Source organism: Muscardinus avellanarius (assembly GCF_963383645.1).
Source record: "Muscardinus avellanarius genome assembly, chromosome: 1".
Lineage (NCBI taxonomy): Eukaryota > Metazoa > Chordata > Mammalia > Rodentia > Gliridae > Muscardinus > Muscardinus avellanarius.
The window spans coordinates 239,814,475-239,834,314 of NC_137786.1; the positions used below are offsets into that span (position 1 = coordinate 239,814,475).

Consider the following 19,840-nt stretch of genomic DNA (forward strand, 5'->3'; position numbering starts at 1 on the left):
GTTACCATACTTGACTTGAGGGGATCTTTTTGAGCTTGCCTCAACCATGGACCAGCTGTGAGCCCTGAAATAGACTCTCCCTCACCTTTCCCCAAATATCCCCCCTTATATTGGATGCTTAGGACCAGCCTGAGAGCAGACCCATCACTTTCCGCTGTGTGCCCCTTTTCTGCTGGACTTTCAGCTACTTCTGTTGGGAGATGGACCACAGTACCTCTTAAGGCCTGAGGGGATACGTGAAGTGCCTGGCATGGGCCTGTGTGGGTGGCCACTGCAGAGGGGAGGTTAGCACCCGAGCTGTGCCTTGTGCTGGTGCAAGTGATGGTCCCACAGGTGTGTGGCATGGGGCCACCTGCCCTCCACTGACCCCCAAAGCTGGAGTTAGGTCTAGAGCCTGCTCCCTGAAGCCTGGACTGGGGCTCCTGGAGCCTCTGCAGATCCCCTCCTGAAGCTCAGCTAAGATGCCAGCTTTCCTGCCATGGCCTTGTACTAGCGGTCGATGTTTAACAGTCCTGAGATTCGGTCACTTAAAATCACGATAAACCAGACACCACACACCTGTAATCCCAGTACCTGAGAGGCTGAGGTAGGATTGCGGATTTGAGGCCAGACTCAGTAGCTTAGTGAGACCCTATTTCAAAATAATAAAAATGGCTGGGGCATAGCTTGAAGGTAGATCATGCCTGGGTTCAGTCCCTAAGACCAGAGCAGAATCATCACAATAATAGTTCATCACTTCTCAGTTTTACCCTGGTCACAGTCTGAGGTAATGCTGAGGGTGTGGCTGCCTGTGCTGCCCTGCTGGCCTCAAGAGATCTGCCCCTCTCCTCCCCTAGCCCTTCACATTTGAGGTCAGGGCTGTCTAAGCCTTGTGTGTGTTGAGCTCCTTCCCAAGATGTGCAGGCCACATCACATTTGCCATACACCATTACTCAGGGCAGTCCAGGTTCAAGAGGTGGGACTCAAACCCTGGCGCTCAGAGGGAGGGTCAGGAGCTTGTGGGAGGGGATCGCAAGTAGAGCAGGGATCTGAGGCTTTCTGTGAAGACCCCAGGCCTGGGACACAGACTGGGACCCCATGTGGGTTGGCACTGACACCCTGTGAGGCTCAGCTTGGTCCTTTCCCAAGACACACCCTTAAGAAGTGAAATCCAGCCGGGCGTGGTGGCGCACAATTGTAATCCCAGCATTTGGAAGCCTGAGACAGGAGGATCACAGTTTGCGAACAGCCTCAGCTACTCAGTGAGGCCCTTTGCAACTCAGTGAGACCCTGTTTCAAAATAAAGAGTAAAAAACTGGGCTGGGGGTATACCTCAGAGGTAGAATGCCCCTGGGTTCCATCTCCAGTACTGCAAAAAAAAAAAAAAAAAAAAAAGGAATCCATGATTTATTAAATAATTTGGACACAGCAGGAAATAAGACTAGCAAATGGGAAGGTAACATAGAAAAATATAACTTGTCACAACTATCCAAACACATGCTCAGCTCTGCAGGTCCAGGCCCTCCGCGGCCCAGGTGGAGGGAACTCCAGCTCACTGTGAGCCAGTGAAGCTCTCCTGGGAATGTGATGTGCCCAGGCTGGTGTGGGGTGGCAAGGGTGGGGGCTATTCCACGTCAACCACTAGGGGTGTCATATAGTCAGAGTGTCTGATGCCGAAGGTGACGATGGGGGCACAGGGCTTGGTCAGCGTCACCTGGGGAGAAGAGGTTGGGAGGTGGGTGCTTGGCCCTGGCTGGGACTAGGCTGCTATCCCTCACGAACCCAGGACTGAGATGGCCAGGTTTGGCGGCCACACTGTTGAGTCTCAACACAGCCCACAGCAGCATTAGCTGCCACAGTGTCTGGGGATGCAGAGCCAGCCAGCTGGGGAGAAGAGTGGGGCTCCAATTCCTTGTACCCGAAGGATTGCCTTTTGGGAGGAGTGCCTGGAATGTGCAGAGTCTCTCCCTGCCCACTGCGTGCTGTGTCCCCCAGGCCATCCAACCCCCCAGGTTGACCATCCTGGACCTTCTCTGGGCTGTGGGCTCCGGGTCCTGGCTTGAGGGTCTTGTCTCCTGGTGGCTCCACCCGGGCAGCCATGGTGTACTGTGGAGCCTTGAACTTGGTCACCTGTACATCAGTCTGGCGGTATGCTGCAGGACCTGGGGTCTGGGAGGAGAGGGGGACTCAGGCTCTGCCTGCCCAGGGCATGTGGCCCCAGAGTACAGAGGAAGGTTTCAGGCCCCGAGTCACCAGGGCCAGCTCTGAGCTGTCTGTCAGCTATAGGCATGACACCCCACTCCCCAGGGAACACCTCTCCCATTTCTTCAGTCTCACTGGCAGTGACATTACCGGTGGGTACTAGTCCTGGGCACACCCCTTCCTTGATGGCACTACTCCATCAACCCCTTCTCTGTCCTCAGCACTGTTACCATCTCCTGTGTTGGGGCTCTGGGCCCTCACCACCACTAAGTGTAGCCCCACAGGCGCCAAGGGCAAAGGGTGTTGAGGGACCTCAGCAGAGCAGTGTTGGACTGGGGTCCTGGGTTTGAGGAGAGGGGCCAGAGAGTTCACGGGGTCCATGTTCTGCCCTCAGCTGGGGTGACCCTTGCCTTGTGCAGGTCATCACTGAAGCTGCCCAGCTTGCTGCGGCCCTTGATGGAGAAGGAGGGCTGGGAGACCTTGCCCACCGTGTGTGGCCCCATCACCACAGGCAGCATGTATGCGGCAGGGCCTGCGGGCAGAGAGGGCCTCAGGCTCTTTGCACCCCAAAATCCAGCCTGTGGGCTCTCCTCATCCACCCCTGCAGCAACCCGGCTCCAGCCAGCCAGATGATTTGCCACCAGGCTGTGGTATACCTGGAGTGCTGTCCACTCGGAAGGTCTTGGTTCGGGCAGAGATGGAGTGGCTGGGTGCTGAGTCAAACACATGCTTGGTAGATTTCTCTGGAAAGTAGTCACCTGGGGGCAGTGGAGGGGGTACAGGAACAAGGCTGCAGATACCCTCCAGCTTGGGCACTCAAGGAGGCTGTACCAGCATGGGTGCCCAGGTGGAAACACTGACTCAGGGCCTTGTGGCACACAAGGCCCTGTTTTTAAGCAGGGGATGTAGGGTCTGATGTGGGCTTGACCTCAAGATTCTAGGTCAAGCCGAGCATGTTGGTGCATGCCTCTAATCCCAGTACTTGGGAGGCTGAGACAGAGGATCACAGGTTTGAGGACAGCCTCAGCAACATAGCAAGACCCTGTTTCAAAACAAAAATTAAAATTAAGAGAAAAGTAAGAAAAAGGGTCTAGGGTGTAGTTCAGAAGTAGAATACCCCTGGGTTCAATCCCCAGCAACACACACACACACACACACACACACACACTCTCTCTCTCTCTCTCTCTCTCCTCTCTCTCTCTCTCTCTCTCTCTCCATCCAGGTCAAAACAGGACTGGAGGTCATAGGCTCTAGGCAGAAAGATCCCAGGTGGGTGGGATCAGAAGGAACTGAGCCAGCAGAGCCCACTTGCACCCCTCCCTGCCTCGACATACCGGATGTGCAGCGGCCTCCCAGTAGAGCAGGGATGGCCCCACTGCCCAGCCTGGGAGCCTGAGGGGGTCACTCACCCGGGCCGGGGGTCAGCATGGTCTTGGTGTGGTAGCGCCCCAGAATGGAATAGGCAGGGCCGAGGTCCTTGCCAGTCCTCAGTACCTTGGGGTTCACACTGTAGCGGGGCCCTGGGGAGCAGTTCTCTGCCAGGAGCATGGGGGCCCCACGGAAGCTATAAGCTGGTGCACGCAGCTTGGTGGGTGTGTGCTTCATGAAGCCTGTGGGCAAAGAGTTTCTGAGCAACCTGGAGCTACATGCCCCTTCTCCACACTGGGAGGCAGGGGTTGAGCTGAACCCACCTGAGCCCACCCAGACCCCCCTCCACCCTCGGCCTGGCTTCTCCTCTGTCCCTATCCCGGCTCTTACCTGTGGTAGGTGGGATCAGGTACTTGGGTCCGGGGCTGCTGTACAGGGCCATGATGGGCCCTCGGGGCCGATGGGGCCTCCAGGTGCCCACCCACACCTCCTCCGTCATGGCTGGCTCTGTCTGTGGATAAGAGGGTGGCTAGGTGCTGGGAGGCCCTGGCCCGTCTCATCTTGGCCCCCACATTCCTGTCTCCGATCCTGCTGATACTAAGAAGGGGCAGTACTACAGGCAGCAGTTGCGTATGGTATGTCTCAAGGGTCAGGGGCAGTAGGAGCTCTCTGCTTGGTGTACTGAGCGTGGCTCCTCACCAGCTCCAAGACGAGGGGTGTCGGGCCCTGCAGTGCAGGCCCAGAGGAGCAGTCCACTCTGGTCCTTGACTGACCCCCTCTTGGCTCCAAGGGAGGCTGGGCAGGTGCCTCCTGCCCAGAGAACTCCAAGTGAGACTCATGATGGAGCGGGAGCACGATGCTGCTGGGCAAGGGGGTCAGTTTCTGGGCTCAGGCTGTGCCCCACGGGGAGGGGTCTGCTCAGAGGACTCACCTCTTCTCTGCAGGAGCAGGCTCAGAGCAACCTGTGACCCACCCTCCTCACAGGTGGTCCTGTCCCCCTGGCCTCTGTGCCAGGTAAATCCCAGAAAAGAAGCATGGGGAGAAAGGCCTCCCTCTCTCCCTGGGGTCTTTAAGAATTGGGGAAGGGTCCCAGTCTGAGCTCTGGACTGTGGCTCTGTGGGATGAGGAGTTCTAGATCATAGCCTTTGTGATTGAGACAATGGCCTTTGCCCAGGGCTCCTCACCAGGAACCCCGCCCTGGCCAGGGCCCCGCCCTCACAGAGGCCCCACCCCCATCAGTCCCACTCTTCCCACCCTGATCTTTTCCAGGGACCCCACCTGAAACAAGCCCCATCCTACCCAGGGAACCCTGCCTGGCCAGGGCCCTACCCTCACCAGAGGCTCCCTAATTCTCACCAGGCCTGACCCTCTCTAAGGACCACCCTTCTCAGAGACTCCACCCCTGCCAGGCAACACTCTGGCCAGGCTTGACACTCCTGGCGGCTGGGATGGAGGTGCATGGGGAGGAGCAGGCAGGTGGCCCAGTGAACCTGCTCAGTCTGGCCCTCGCTGGAGTCCTATTGAGCTGAGCTGGGGAAACAGTACAGAAAGTTTCTTGCCACTGGGAAGCTGAGTACAGGCCAGGCTGAGGGCAGGTTGCAGGTTGGTTGTAGGCAGGAACCAGTCAGTATACAAGCTCTCCAGGCTGGTTTCCTCAAACCCTGGCCCTTCGGTGCCCCTGCTGGTCAAGCCCATCCTGGGTGTCCTCTGGAGCAGGTACACTTTCTTGTGGGGCTTCTCCAGGCTCAGGTGACTTGGGGGCGCACACGGCAGCCATCCTGAGCCACCAGCTGGGACACAGAGTGAGCCAGCAGGGACTGGGACCTGACCTTCCCTAGCCAGCCTGGATGCACTCTCTTTTTGAGCTCCCTCTTGGGTGCCTTCCCTGTGCACATGGCTGCCTCCTGCATCCTGTGCTCCACCCTGCCTATGTGGTGTCAGCCCCTGCCGCTCTCTCCCAAGTATCCCTCTGGGTGCAGTCCTGTTCAGGTATGTGCCCCTCTCGCACAAAACCCTGCACATCTGCATCTGTGCATGTGATTGGGCCCCCAGTGGACTCCTGATATGACTTTTTGTGCATCTGTGAGGGGAGAAATAGGAGCCAGCACCTGAGTTGCAGGAGGTTTTATTGATTTATGGCTTGAGGTGAATTACTGGTGGGGAGCAGCAGTGGGGCAGGGTTCGGCCACCCATGTGGCTGTCCAGTGGCTGGGAAGTCTGTCTGAGGTCCATTTAAGCATCATCCTCACTGCCCAGCACTTGCACCTGGAAGGGAGATGTGCGTGGACTGGAAGAGCTGGTGACCATGCCCTGAGAGTCACGGCTCCCTGTGGCCCAGCTCTGAGGGAGAGGGGCTCAGGCACAGCGCTGCCCTCCCCCTCCTCGCAGCCAGGAGGTGTGTGCAGGTGTGTTGTATGTGACCTTGAGTGTGTGCATGTATGTGCAAGTGTAGTGGGGGCTCCTCTGAGGGCAAGGTGGTCTGGGTGTGCCTCAGCTGACACACCCAGTGGTGTGCCTGAGGCAGTTCGGGGTGGGCTCGGAGGACTGCGGGTGCTAGAGAATGGGTGTTCTGGTCCCATACCAGCAGCTTGACGAGCTCGGCCTTGTGCATGGGCTCCAGGCCGTCGATGCAGGACTTGAGCTCTGTCAGGGCAGCCTTGGCATCCTGGTTGACATTGTACTTGCTCAGAGGCCCCTCGTAGAGCTCCTCTGGGGTTCCCACCAGCAGGGTTTGCAGGAAGTCCATGAAAAAGTCTTCAGTGTCATCCCCTGTGGCCAGCCCTGGGTTGCAAGGGAGAGATGCCAGGATGACCTACCCAGCCGGCTCCTGTCTCTTGCCCTCCCCGGATACTCCCCACCTGCCCCAGATCCCCATCACACCTACCTCCACTGCAGGTTCCTGGCATCACCAGGGAAGGCAAGTCTAGCCCTGATATGGGCCATTTCCTGCCCTGACGTGAGACTGGACTGAGCTAGGGCCCAGGGGTCAGAGTCAGGTTAGATTGGGTTGGGGAAGGTGACATTGGGGCTGGGGGTGGTGCTGGGGCTGGCTGCGGTTGGTTGGGGTTGGGTGGGGCTATTGGGGCCTGGGATCGGCAGGATCTGTGCACTTCTATGGGGGTCTGTGATGGAGGCAGGCTCTCTACTGTGAGGGCCCCGATGCTGGGGTTTTAGCTTCCCAAGTCCCCTCACCCCCTCCATGTGCTGGAAGTATAGCCCAGACTCACTGTAGACGCAGGACAGGGTAAGGGCTGCCAGCAGGAGGGTGCTGCTCCTCTTCATGGTGACAGTCTCCCGAGCTGCCTTGGTGGCTCCCAGGCTTTTATGCCTTAGCAGGTGGCACCTGGCCCAGGGGCGGGCCAGACTTGTCCATCAGGACCTGGCAGAAGTGCCTGGGCAGGGCATGTCCTCACCCCCCACCAGGTGCAGGCCAGCACCAAGCTGGGGCTGCCAGAAGGGCTGTTGGCAGACCAGCTGAGGGGTGTGGGATTGAGGCCTGAGTGGGTGAGTGCAGGTGGGTGGCCCTGTGTGCTGGTTAGTGAGGAGGCCAGCAGTATGCTTGGCCTGGGGCTGCAGATGGTGGGCTGGAGAGGACTTGGCCTGTGAAGATGGGTTGGAGCTTTTGGGGTGAGGACCCAGGGCCACAGGAGACCTGAAGTAGGTGACAGAATCCAGGGGCCAGGAAGGTGGCCTGGGAGGCTCTGAGAGGCTACTTATCAGGCCTGGTCACAGGAGACGAAGAAGGGCCACATGTGATGGTGTGGCCAAGCCAGTGGAGGAGTGCTGGACCCAGGGAGCCGAGGAAACCGTCCCAGAGCAGTCATCTGAGCAGACTGCCGGCCAGGCCTGCCCACTAAGGCCCAGCCCCTCTCCTCCTGACCCTGCTGCCACCTGGTGGCCGATGGTCCCCTGCAGGAACACTGCCTGCCCAGCCCCTGGAGGTCCCTCTTTCAGCATGTAATTCCACTCCCCCCCATCAAGCAGACCCCACGATGTCCTGGTCTGGGCCGGTCACTGTGATGTCCCTTGTCACCCCACCCTTCACGTGCCTCACCTTGCCCTGAGCATCTTTAGCCAGTGTAGACCCTCCAGCACCACCCATATCAGTGGCTCTGGCCCACACAGACCCTGTTCATAACAAATCTTCTCTAACCCCCTTACTAGCATGCAGTAAATCCATAGATGACATAGCCTACTTATATAATAAAAATATAAGAGAAATAAGCGTGTGATGAGGTCATCTGTAACAGAACTTCATGGGTGATGTGCTCAAGGCAGAGCAGCCCACACTGCTATGGGGGTTGCCTGGAAAGGTCCACCCTCACCTGGTGTAGCTTCCTAGGGAGCCCAAAGATTCCAACACGCAGAGCTGGCTCTACGGGAGACTGTGGCCACCATTTATCCCTCCTCCCCAGTGTCCTCCACTGGGTACTGACTGGGTGGCCCCTTTGCAGCACACGCCACTCCCTGCTGCCCCCAGGGCCTCTACTCTGGGGCCCTCCACACAGCCTGTCTCTGCTTAGTCCTCCAGCCTTGCTCTTGGTGACACCACTGTCCTCATGCCCTGGCCTTGGGCCTCCTGTACACAAATCCTCCAAGTGCTTCAGGCACTGCTTCAAGGTTGTTCTCTAGTGTGGAGAGCACTGACCCTGCATGCCCTCCTCCTCCTTCTCCTTCTTTGTACTTATATGCATCGTCACAAGGTTCCAAGTGATAGGACACACATGCACACAGCACTAACCTTCATCTCGAATGCCGCTCTCTGATCTCCATGTCCAGGCCTGACCAGCCTTTCCAGCGCCTCCACCCCGGGAAAGCCTCAGCTCTGGAGGAATCTGTGAGCCGCTCACTTCAAGACCACTGCCCTGGGTCGTCCTCGGCTATGGTGCGGCGTTTTCTCACATCCCAGAGGTGGCCCCTGTCTCATCACCTGTTTCCTCTTACTTGCTATGCCTTGGCTCTAATTTCACGGAGATTACTTCACTGAGAAGTACTCAGAAGAAAGTTGCAAACCCATCTCCGAGTCTACCAACTGCCTCCCCTGCCTGCCTCCTCATGTACAAGGCGAACATGGTGCAGATCAGCAAACAGCCCTCCACCAACAAGCCTTCTCTCCACTCTCTTCTCCCTTGCTGAGGTCTTTGTCTCCTCTTTTTTTTTTTTTTTTGTTGTGGTACTGGAGATGGAACCCAGGGGCATTCTACCTCTGAGCTACACTCCCTGCCCTATTTTTTCTTTTTTTTTTTAAACAGGCTCTTACTGAGTCTTAAAGAGCCTCACTAAGTAGCTGAGGCTGTCCACGAACCGCAATCTTCTGGTCTCAGCCTCCCAAGTGCTGGGATTACAAGTGTGCGCCACCACGCCTGGCCTTTTTGTCTCCTCTTTCTATAATACCAGCATTTTGTCTTTTCAGCTGTGCCTACATATGCTACCACCTGCCTATGTTCAAGTATACGTGTTAAGTTACGGAACACACTGAAACAATCTCCATGAGTTCTGTTTGTCTTGTTTTCTAACATTTATTTCTATCTTCTGACCTCATCTGCCTCACTGAAACACTTTGTATTCCATTATTTAATGCAAATATTGAGATCATTAAAATACTAAGGATCTGCCGGACGTGGCAGTGCACTTTTGTAATCCCAGCATTTGGGAGGCTGAGACAGGAGGATCGTGGTTCGCAGACAGCCTCAGCTACTTAGTGAGGTCCTTTGCAACTCAGTAAGATCCTGTTTCAAAATAAAGAATAAAAAATAGGGCTGGGGGTGTAGCTCAGAGGTAGAATGTCCCCGGGTTCCATCCCAGTACTACAAAAAAAAAAAAAATACTAAGGATCTGAGCCAAATTGGCAAGTTAGACCATCTAAATTCAGGTTGCTAGCCGGGCGTGGTGGCGCACGCTTGTAATCCCCGCGCTTGGGAGGCAGAGACAGGAGGATCGCGCAGGTTCGAAGCTAGCCCCGCGCGCTGGCTTAGGAGACCCTGTTTCCAAATAAAAATGTAAAAATAGGTCTGGGAGTGTAGCCCGGAGGTAGAAGGGCTTCCAGGAACCCCAGTACCACCAAAAAAAAAAAAATAAAATAAATATAAATAAATAAATTCAGGTTGCTGATGAGTTTGAATCAAACTGGCTCCTCCTCTTGCAGAAACGCTAGGAGTTTCTTCTGTAGTTAAATACTCATAGCAAAACTTCTCTCATAACCCTTGTATCTAGAAATGCACGAGCAGCTTGTATGGCCTGCTCCCATTATTGGCACTGAACAGTTTGTCTCAAATATAAGACACTTATTTCCTTGGAAATCACCATCCTAAGCAAACAGTTTGGCTCATCAGGCGTCTTTTTCACAACAGTACACTGTGGAAACAACGGTGTACTGCCTTAGTCTGTTACTGGTGCACTACTCCAGAATGTTCTTCTCACCGAAGCTGTGCCGTTAGAGCATGTGATACAAACTCCTTCACACGACTACTGACAGTGTGCTTCTGAAGTCTTACATAGTTTAGGGCAGCAGTTTCATTGGCAATGAAGCCAACAGCAAACTTCCTCATTCAAATCACCAGCATATTCAAATTGCACGCATGCTCAAAGAATCGGCATGCTCTCAGCGGCTGTGAGTTCACGTCTCAGTGGAGATATTCTGCTGGCTTTGTGTGTTGTGTGAGCTGGTCTTCCCTTTCACTAGCTAGTTCCTTGATGTGTGGTGCTATTATGGTACCTAAGCTATTTCTTGCCATAGATTTGCTTGATATTTTCAAGCAACATCTTTGAGTCTTCAAGGCTTCGAGGCAATCTTCAGGAATGTCTCAGTGATTGCTATGATGGTTTAGGCTAAGCACCCTAAAGTGCTACCTTATAAAATGTCTGCAGCCAGGTATGGTGCTGCACACTTGTAATCCTAGTACTTGGGAGGCTGAGACAGGAGGATCACAGGTTTGAAGCCAGCCTCAGCAACTTAGTGAGTCCTATTCATTCTTTCTCTCTCTCTCTCTCTCTCTCTCTCTCTCTCTCTCTCTCTCTCTCTCTCTCTTTCTTTTTTTACGGTACTGAGGATGGAACCCTGGGGCATACTACCTCCGAGTTATACCTCCAGCCCTATTCTTTATTTTGAAACAGGATTTCACTGAGTTGCAAAGGGCCTCACTAAGTAGCTGAGGCTGGTCACAAACCACAACCCTCCAGTCTTAGTCTCCCAAATGCTGGGATTACAAGCGTGCACTACCACGCCCGGCCAGCGAGACCCTGTTTTTTATTTTTTTGTTTTTAGTTTTTTGGTATTTTGGAGGTACTGGGGATAAAACCCAGGGGCCTTCTACCTCCGGGATACACTCCCAGGCCTATTTTATATATTTTTTATTTGGAAACAGGGTCTCTTAAGCCATCAGAGGCTGGCTTCAAACCTGCGTGATCCTCCTATCTCAGCCTCCCAAGCATGGGGATTATAAGCATGCGCCACCACGCCCGGCTAGACTCTGTTTTTAAATAAGAAATGAAACCAGGCTGGGGTGTAGTTCAGAGGTAGAATGCTTCTGGGTTCAATCCCCAACACCCACCCCAAAAGTCTACAATACACTAATATGTATATGTGAAATACTGAAAATCTACTTTTAGCAACTTCTTTATTTTTTTGAGGGGGTTAACTGGGGATCGAATGAACCTAAGGGGTTTATAAAAAAGGTTTACTGGGGATTGTATCTCTGAGGTACACCCTAGCACTTTTTATTTGTTTATTTTTATTTTGAAACAGAGTCTTACTAAGTTACTCAGGGTCTCTCTAAGTTACTGAGGCTGGCCTCAAACCTGAGATCCTCCTGTTCTCCTAGTACTAGGATTTAAGGCATGGGCTACTATGCCTGGTTCAACTTTTTTTTTTTTTTTTAATTGAACCAAAGGGCATGCTACATCCCCAGCCTTATGTTTTTATTTTATTTTTATCTTGAAATAGGGTCTCACTAAGTTGCAGAGGGCCTTACTAAGTAGCTGAGGCTGGCCATGAACCTGAGATCCTCCTGTCTTAGCCTCTCAAGTACTGGTATTGCAAGCTTACACCACTATGTCTGGCTCTGGTTTAACTTTTTTTTTTTTTTTTTTTTGGTGGTACTGGGGTTCCTGGAAACCCTTCTACCTCCGGGCTATACTCCAAGACGCCTATTTTATATATAAAGAGGGTCTCTTAAGCCAGTGAGACTGGCTTCAAACCTGCGCGATCCTCCTGTCTCTGCCTCCCAAGCATGGGGATTACAAGCGTGTGCCACCACACCCGGTTCTGGTTTAACTTTTAAAATTAATATTCTTTATTTGAAATAATTTCTTGTGAGTCAGGCTTGGTGGTGTATGCTTGTAATCCCAGTGCTTGGGAGGCTGAGATAGGAGGATCACACAGGTTCAAAGCCAGCTTCAGCTACTTGGTGAGGCTCTCAGCAACTTAGTGAGACCCTGTTTCCAAATAAAACATAAAAATAGGTTTGGGAGTATAGCCCGGAGGTAGAAAAGCCCCTGGGTTTCACTCTCAGTACCACACACACAAAAGAAATTTCTTGTGAAGCCTGCTAGCCACTGGAGGAAGCAGAGAGGAGCTGGGACTCTTTCAAAGCCTCATTCCCAAAGAATCATCATTATTTGACCTGTGTGGTGGTACACAGAAGACCCATAATCAAGATTGTTTTTATTGGGACTGAATCAGAGTTTACCTTTTTACCAAGGTGGGTAGAGGACCCACTTGTTGATAACAATTACAGCGAAGTCCTTTAACTTTGTGGTGGCAGAAGCTAGGGTTAGGGCTGGGGTTAGCGTTAGATCAGGTCAGGGATGGGGGTTGGGGTTGGGCTGTGGTTGGTGTTGGGGTAAGAATCTGTTAAGGTTGGACTTAGGAGATGTGGCAAGGGCTAGGGTTGGGTGAGGGGTTGCCATGTGTTAGGTGCTGGTTCTGCTAGGGTTGGTCTGCAATTATGGGTTTGGGGTGAGTGGTTGGAGATGGGGATTGCCTGTGTGTTAGTAGCTAAGGTTAGATTTAGAGTAGGGACTGACCATGGTGAAGCCCCACAGGCTGCAGGTCAAGGGGTCTGGAGGCCAAGGGTCTGGTCCACGCTCATGTTCTGGGATGGAGCATTTGACCTGAGTGAGCATTTTGGAGAGGAAGGGTGTGTCTGGCTTTGTGCTCACAGGTTCCGGTTGGCTGCTGGTTGAGATGCCTTCCTGGGCACCTTTCCTCATGCCTGGAGCAGCCGGACCTTTGCAGACTCTGGGCAAGACTTGGTGCCTGCAGTCTGCAGAGACCTATGAGGTACAGAGGCACTAAGGTCCCGGCTCCAGAATCATCTTGTCTTTTCTTTTTCTTTTTTTTTTTGGTGGTACTGGGGTTCCTGGAAGCCCTTCTACCTCCGGGCTACACTCCCAGACCTATTTTTTTATACTTTTTTATTTGGAAACAGGGTCTCATAAGCCAGCGCGCATGGCTGGCTTTGAACCTGCGCGATCCTCCTGTCTCTGCCTCCCAAGCGCGGGGATTACAAGCGTGCGCCACCACGCCCGGCGTCTTGTCTTTTCTGAGAAGCACAGAATGGCTGGTCTTGGATCAGTCCCGTGATAGGAGGCTATTTGTTTGACTTTTGGCCTGGGTGTTGTGGTGTTTCATTACTCCTTTGGCAAGAATACTTCTCTAACACATTTTTTTTTACTAAAATTGTTTTCAGATAATTGCATACACACACACACACACACACACACACACACACACACACATATATATATATATACATATTTTTTTTTTTTTGTATTACTGGGGACTGAACCCAGGGGCATTCTACCTCTGATCTACACCCTCAGGCCTATTTTTATACTTTATTTTGAAACAGGGTCTCACTAAGTTGCTAACAACCTCACTAAGTTGCTGAGGCTGGTTGTGAACCTGTGATTCTCCTGTCTCAGCCTCCCAAGTACTAGGATTACAAGTGTGTGCCACCATGCCTGGCTAGATAATTGTATTTTAAAACAATATTTGAAGCTGGGTGTGGTGGCACATGCCTGTAATCCTAGTACTTGGGATGCTGAGCCATGGTTAGTGCTCACTGTGGTCAGTGTTGAGAGCCTCTGTCCAGCCATCGATTGGTTATGCCTGTCACTGGTAGAGAAGGCTAGCAGTAGCCTGTGTGCTGAACACGGCACCTGTGCGCTTCATCAAAGAAACCCCACCGCCCTGTCCTTTTCTCTGTCTGAGCTTGTTTGGGTGGACTTTGTTCTGGCCTTGTGCTGGGAGTTCTAGGTCCCTGCTCACAGGTTCTCTCTATTCTTTTGGCCCAGATTTTATGCTTGGCTGTTGTGTGTGCTGCTGCCTCTCAGAAACTGGAGCCAAGTATGATAAGAAGAGGAAAGTGCTGAGGATGAGCGTGACCCAGGAGAAAGACTACCATCCAGGACACGGAGGAGAGGAGGAGCGGCAGCTCAATGGGCTGATGAGCATCACGAGGGGGCCTTCACTGACATCAGGAGCTGCTGTGGCGACATCGCACTCACCCCCTGGCTCTCATCACCCCTCAAGGTGTTGACCTGGGGCAGGCCAGGAGATGCACTCTGCTCATCCTAAAACAGGCCACCAAGCCTGGGGGACACAGGTCCCAGCTCCCAACCCCCAGGCCCAATACCCCTTTCTATAAAAGTACTAGACAGTGGCCATATGGGACCTTTGTTTGAAATCCATGAATGATATAACTTATTTACTCCCATGATGAAGGTCATCTCACTCCTGCTGTTTGACAAGGTCTCATCCCAGCAGGAGGGATGTCTCTGTAAGGCAAAGGCTGATGACTGTGTTGGACCTGATGCTCCTGGTTTTTTTGTTTGTTTGTTTGTTTTTTTATGGTACTGGGGATGGAACTCCGGGCTATACTCCCAGACCTATTTTATACTTTATTTGGAAACAGGTTCTCACTAAGTTGCTGAGAGCCTCACTAAGTAGCTGAGGCTGGCTTTGAACCTGTGCAATCCTCCTGTCACAGCCTCCCAAGTGCTGGGATTACAAGCATGTGCCACCACACCTGACTGATGCTCCTGGTTTTATTTTTTATTATTTTGAGCCTGAGTATATATGCTGATTCCAAAGGATTTAGTGAAGAATGCTGTTCATTCCATCATAGGCAAATTTATAAAATCTCAAATGCCAAAAACATGACTGATAGTTCATAAAAGAATTAAGGGCTCTGGAATTGTTTGCTTCACAAGTTATGCTATCAGTTTTGCCTAGGATAATGTCAGTTAAGGGACTTCCTAAACTTCCTTCCAGGAAGGCTGGTTGTTCCTACTGTTCAGAAAACACCTCATATAGCTTCCAAATTGGTGGCTGTATAGGTATCCACCTCAGGGAGCTAGAGCAAATGTTTACACCTTCCCCCTCCTACAGACCCTCCTTTGCCATATACAGGAGCTGATACAGAGGGGCAATAGATTGTAAATATAAAAGGAAACTGGATTAGGAGCAGACTTTAAGATTCATGGATAGGTTGGCTCGAGTTGGGCCCCCTTGGTGTTTATGGAGTATTCATCAGAGAAATAGCCTTAGGAGGTGGTTAAATACTTATTATAGAAAAACAGCTTGCAGGATTTGTATTGGAGATTATAAGTGAATAGCTTAGCAGTACGTATTGTTAAGGTTAGGGGCCAGGAAAAGGTTGAAGAAAAATAGAAAGATTAATAGTTAACAAAAACAGGCTACACAGTGTCTAGCATCTGACCTAAAATTAGTATTTCTTGGTAGTAGCTTATAGATCAAGAGTCAGTGAGACAGGCAGAGCTTCAGAAAGACTCAGGAGGTGATTGTTTAATCACAAGACTTGCAAAGGTTAGAATGTTTAAGGTCTTATAATGTTTTATAAAAAATAACCTGATGTTTCAGTCAACATGTTTTGTGCGAACTGTACTTTTCTGGAAAAAAATGAGATATACTAAAATGTTAATAAGTTCCACCTGTGTAGAAGGGTATAAAAATAAACTTTGAGGCATCAAGTGCATAGATGCCTCCTGCCTTGCTGTAGAAGCTCGTCTCTCTTGTCTTCATTCTGCCGACTCCACACCTCCTTCAAGGACCCCTGGCTTGGCTGGAGCGGGACTCTGACACTATAATTTAAAACAGCCAGGTCCATTGGAGCTTGCCGTGAGGCAAGGCCGCTACTGGGGCCTCCGAGGCTGGGATCAGAGCCAGCCGAGGGGTTAGGCCTGTGCCGGAACCAGCAGCCGGCATTGGAGCCTTCCTTGAGGCAAGGCTGGTGCTGGGGCCTCCGAGGCCGGGATAAGAGCCTGCCAAGGGGCTAGACTGGGGCTGGGGCCAGCTAGGCTGTCATCGGAGCCTGCCACGAGGCAAGGCCAGTGCTGGGGCCTCCGAGGCCGGGATAGGAGCCAGCTGAGGGGTTAGGCTGGTGTTGAGGCCAGCGAGACCAGAATCGGGACCTCCCATGAGGCAAGGCCGCTGCTTGAGCCAGCGAGGTCTGGATCAGTCCACCGGGTAGCCAGGCCACTACTGGGGCCATCAAGAGTGGGATCAGTACTTGCAATGCGGCATGCACAGAGAAATATTGCAGAAAATAAAAATCAGATGCTTCCCCTAATCAGCAAAAACTAGGAGGAAAGGGGCAACAGGAAGAGGTCGAGCTATAGAAAGGGCCCTATAGTGAAGCAACTAAGGTGACCAATCAGAGGGTATTGAATAGGGGAGGATGGAGCCTCTTTAAAACTCAGTAGGTACATAAACAAATGTATCAAAGTTAATCACCAAACAAGCATGGGATGGAGGGAGGGGTAGGGAATGGGATGGGGGCTGGATGAGGGCTAATTGGATGATGTGTGCTTGTATATCCTCTCAAGTTTTGTACTCCAATGTGATATATGATTACAATGCACCAATTAAAAAAATTAAAATAAAAAATAAAAAAAATCAAAGAACAACAACAAAAACAACAACAAAAACAACAACAAAAATTAAAACAGCCAGGTCATTTCCCTAGCTGTAGCATGAGGAGCAGTAACGTAAGCAGCACTGTGACAGGTATGCCCAGGCAAAGTGGCAGCAGGCGCCGCCGTGTGGCCACAGTGTGGCTGGAGGGACAGTGTCATCTCCGTCAGATGCTGGCAGCAGGCTTTCCACAGTGGAGAACGGGCTGTTGGAAGCCTGAAGGAAGTGCAGCCTCTCCTTTTGCATGGAAGCTTCACTCCTAGAAAATTCAGAGCAAGTTAGACTGCAAAAACACTAAAAGTAAACAAGCTTAGCACCTCAGCATGTGTGACTGGCAGAACCTGTGTGTGGCTGGAGGAGCACTCATCCCATGCCTGCAGGCTGAGCCCCTTCTGCACCCGCACCTGTGCCCACAGGAGCATGCAGAGGAAGAGGGAGAGCCCTGGAGAGATGGCAGAGCTAACTGTGCACAACAGGTATCTGGAGACACTCTCCAGGAGGCACGGACTGAGGTGGACGAGGTACAGAGGAAGCTTGGGAACAGGACAGGAGGTCCTGGCTGTGTGTTTCCTTCTGGACCCCTCCCCTCAGTGACATGTGCTCTGGGCTCAGGGGAGAAAGCACATCTGAAGCCCAGAGCCAGGCTTAGGAGCTCTGGGGGCAGGAAGGGAAAGATGGGGAGGCTGGACTCTTCTTCCTTTGACTGTGCTGTGGAAGACGAGCCCTCCTCTCCCTCATACCCCAGCCTGTCCTGGTCTCTTCCAGCCCACTCTTCCTGGCAATTACTTCTGGCTTTGTCATCTTCCAGTAGCCCATGTTACACAGATGCTTGTGAGTCCTGAATGCGGTGTATTCCCTGCTATCTTTCTCCTGTGCACAGAAGTAGGTGTGCAGGTTACCAAGAAAAACCTGAGCCCTGTGGTGGGGCGTGAGTGCTGGGGCAGAGTCATCAAGGCCAGCAGGGTGAGGAGGCTGTGGCTGGCCTCTGGTGTGGAGATGGCAGCCCACACAGCTTTTATGAGGCAAAAACCCATGGTAAGTCTTGTAGAAGGCTCGAGGTCTCAGAGGTGACTCTTCTGTCCCCACAGAAGCTGGCCTCTCACTTGTAGGAGGCCCGGTCCTGCAGCTGCCCTCCTTGCCTCTGCTTGTGCAGGCTTGCAGCACCAGCCCTTCCATACTTACTGTGAAGAGGCTGTGGGACCTTTTGAATAGAAGTGAGCATGGTCTCCCAGCCACTGAGGCTCGGCCTCACCAGAGGGGACAGGTTCCAGAGTCTCCTTCCAGGCTTCCTTCTGCCTGCACTAGTGTAGATGGGACTTCATGCATCACTAGAGTGGAATCGTGCCATGAAAGCAGCTTGCATTTTAATCTCATAGTGTGTTCAGGTTGCACATAGAGAGCAGCCTCCTCTGTGCTCCACTGCGTGACTGATTGTTCAAGAGGAGCACAGGTCCGAGCCAGCCTCGCAACTTAGTGTGACTGTTTCAAAACAGAAAACAAGCCGGGTGTGGTGGCCCACGCTTGTAATCCCCACGCTTGGGAGGCAGAGACAGGAGGATCGCACTGGTTTGAAGCCAGCCTCGCTGGCTTAAGAGACCCTGTTTCCAAATAAAAATATTTTAAAAATAGGTCTGGGAGTGTAGCCCAGAGGTAGAAGGGTTTCCAGGAACCCCAGTGCTACCAAAAAAAAAAAAAAAAAAAAAAAAAAAACCCAGAAAACAAAACAAAACAAAACCAAAACGCTGGGGTATAGCTCAGAGCTAGAATGCTCCTATGGTGTTCAGTCCCTAGCAACACACACACACACACACACACACACACACACACACACACACACAGAAGAAAGAGAAAAGTCTCATCATTTCTTTAGCTAACTCTTCTTGGGCTCTTTGTTTCTAACCCTTTGCTCTCATAGCATGGCTGCCATAATTACACTTTTATTAGATTATATGTAATTAATTTTTTTCATGGTGTTGGGGATTTGCACAACCTTGTGCATGCTAGGCAAGAGCTCCACCACTGGCCCCGCAGTTACACAACCATGTGGTCTCTTTGAGGAAGGGTGTGGGGAGCCATTAAGGTTTCCCCTAAAAGAATACTTCTGATTGTCCTTTGCCCAGAGTCAGTAAGGTTTGGGGTCATGAAAAGTTCAAAGTAAAAGGTCTGAGAGAAGCTCAAGTGGTGATGGCGTGAGGGATTGATTGACCTGGAACTGTATAAATAGAACAAAAGAGATAAACCCGGGATCAGCCAGTAGAGAGATCAACCCGGGAGTGGACCGGCGATCCTTCCATGCTTGAATTAAAATTCTTTGAATTAAATTCTTAGAACTGAATCCTTTCATCCTTACTCCTCTCTTTGGAACAGGTACTTTTGCCGGCTGGCTCCGACAGAAGGGCAGTTCCTCAAAGTGGAAGTGCTGGGCAGAGGGTCTGGTCTCTGATCTGAGTCTGGCTGGGGTGTGTATGTCGGGGGCAGGCCCATTCCAGTTACTCTCCTGACGGCAGAACTGAGGGCTCCTTCCTGTCTGTGCTGACTCAGATGAGCTTAAGCCTTTGTTGATGTGATTGGGTGGCAAAGTTCTCAGCTGCTGTGTGTATCTGAGACTCCCAGTGTGTGGTGACAGGACCCTCTGTCCCTTGCTGATGCCCCTCCTGCCTTTGCAGTTTTGAAGGGCTGGTCAAGGCACCACAGGGCCCTGGGCTTTGTCTGCCACATGAGTTGGGCATTTCATCTGTGAGCCACAGTTACTAGAAAATTTATGAATGAAGATTAATCATAGGATTGGCCTGTCTCCCCTGGAGCAGAGCACCCCATCCATGTGTCAGATCTACATCGCCTTCAAAGGCACTCAGGGATTCCTAGGACCAGTAAGGTCACTGGGCTCCACCAGGCCAGCCACAGACCTGCATGGACAGCCCGAGGGCAGGACCCTGAGGGGCACCAGTGAGACCCAGTCCTCTGCTAGCCAGGGCTCCCTCTTCCTCCCTGTGGGCTTTGAAGCTGGAATCCATGGGAGGAGGAGAGCAGAGACATGTCTGGGTTGCTGCCTGTCCTCTGCCTGTCTCCCTCCTTTCCAATGTGGCTGGTGATGCCTGCCAGTATCTCCTCTTAGAGAACCAAGAGGTTGGATTTGTCAGCAGATTTAGAGACCTGAGCTGCTTACAGTCTACATTACTGTCGACAGGAACTGGGCAGAGGTGAATCAGTGGGACTCTACAGTACTTGGAAAGGACACGTGTAGCCTTGCGTGGGGCTCTAAGGAACACAGCTGTGTGAGCAGAGGTAGTATGTGACATGATCTTGTCTCCCTCCTAAGAGTCATGTCTTCACATGTGTAGAGAACATTCTGGT

General features: G+C 52.0%; 2 protein-coding genes across 3 annotated transcripts; both read right to left on the minus strand.

Moving 5' to 3' along the window:
* Positions 1–1,603: 1,603 nt before the first annotated feature.
* Positions 1,604–4,048, minus strand: CIMAP1A (ciliary microtubule associated protein 1A; the record flags this gene model as incomplete). 2 transcript variants are annotated; one of them, XM_080693399.1, is made up of 6 exons in its annotated part: positions 1,604–1,693; positions 2,008–2,148; positions 2,592–2,713; positions 2,838–2,939; positions 3,591–3,791; positions 3,940–4,048. In XM_080693399.1, the coding sequence occupies 6 exons, from the start codon at positions 4,046–4,048 to the stop codon at positions 1,604–1,606; spliced, it is 765 nt and encodes a 254-aa protein (XP_080549525.1). The 2 variants fall into 2 exon arrangements, with proteins under 2 accessions (XP_080549525.1, XP_080549526.1); XM_080693400.1 differs by lacking the exon at positions 2,008–2,148.
* A 1,733-nt stretch (positions 4,049–5,781) lies between these two features.
* Positions 5,782–6,831, minus strand: SCGB1C1 (secretoglobin family 1C member 1; the record flags this gene model as incomplete). Its single annotated transcript, XM_080719261.1, has 3 exons — positions 5,782–5,814; positions 6,131–6,330; positions 6,777–6,831. The coding sequence occupies 3 exons, from the start codon at positions 6,829–6,831 to the stop codon at positions 5,782–5,784; spliced, it is 288 nt and encodes a 95-aa protein (XP_080575387.1).
* Positions 6,832–19,840: the final 13,009 nt, after the last annotated feature.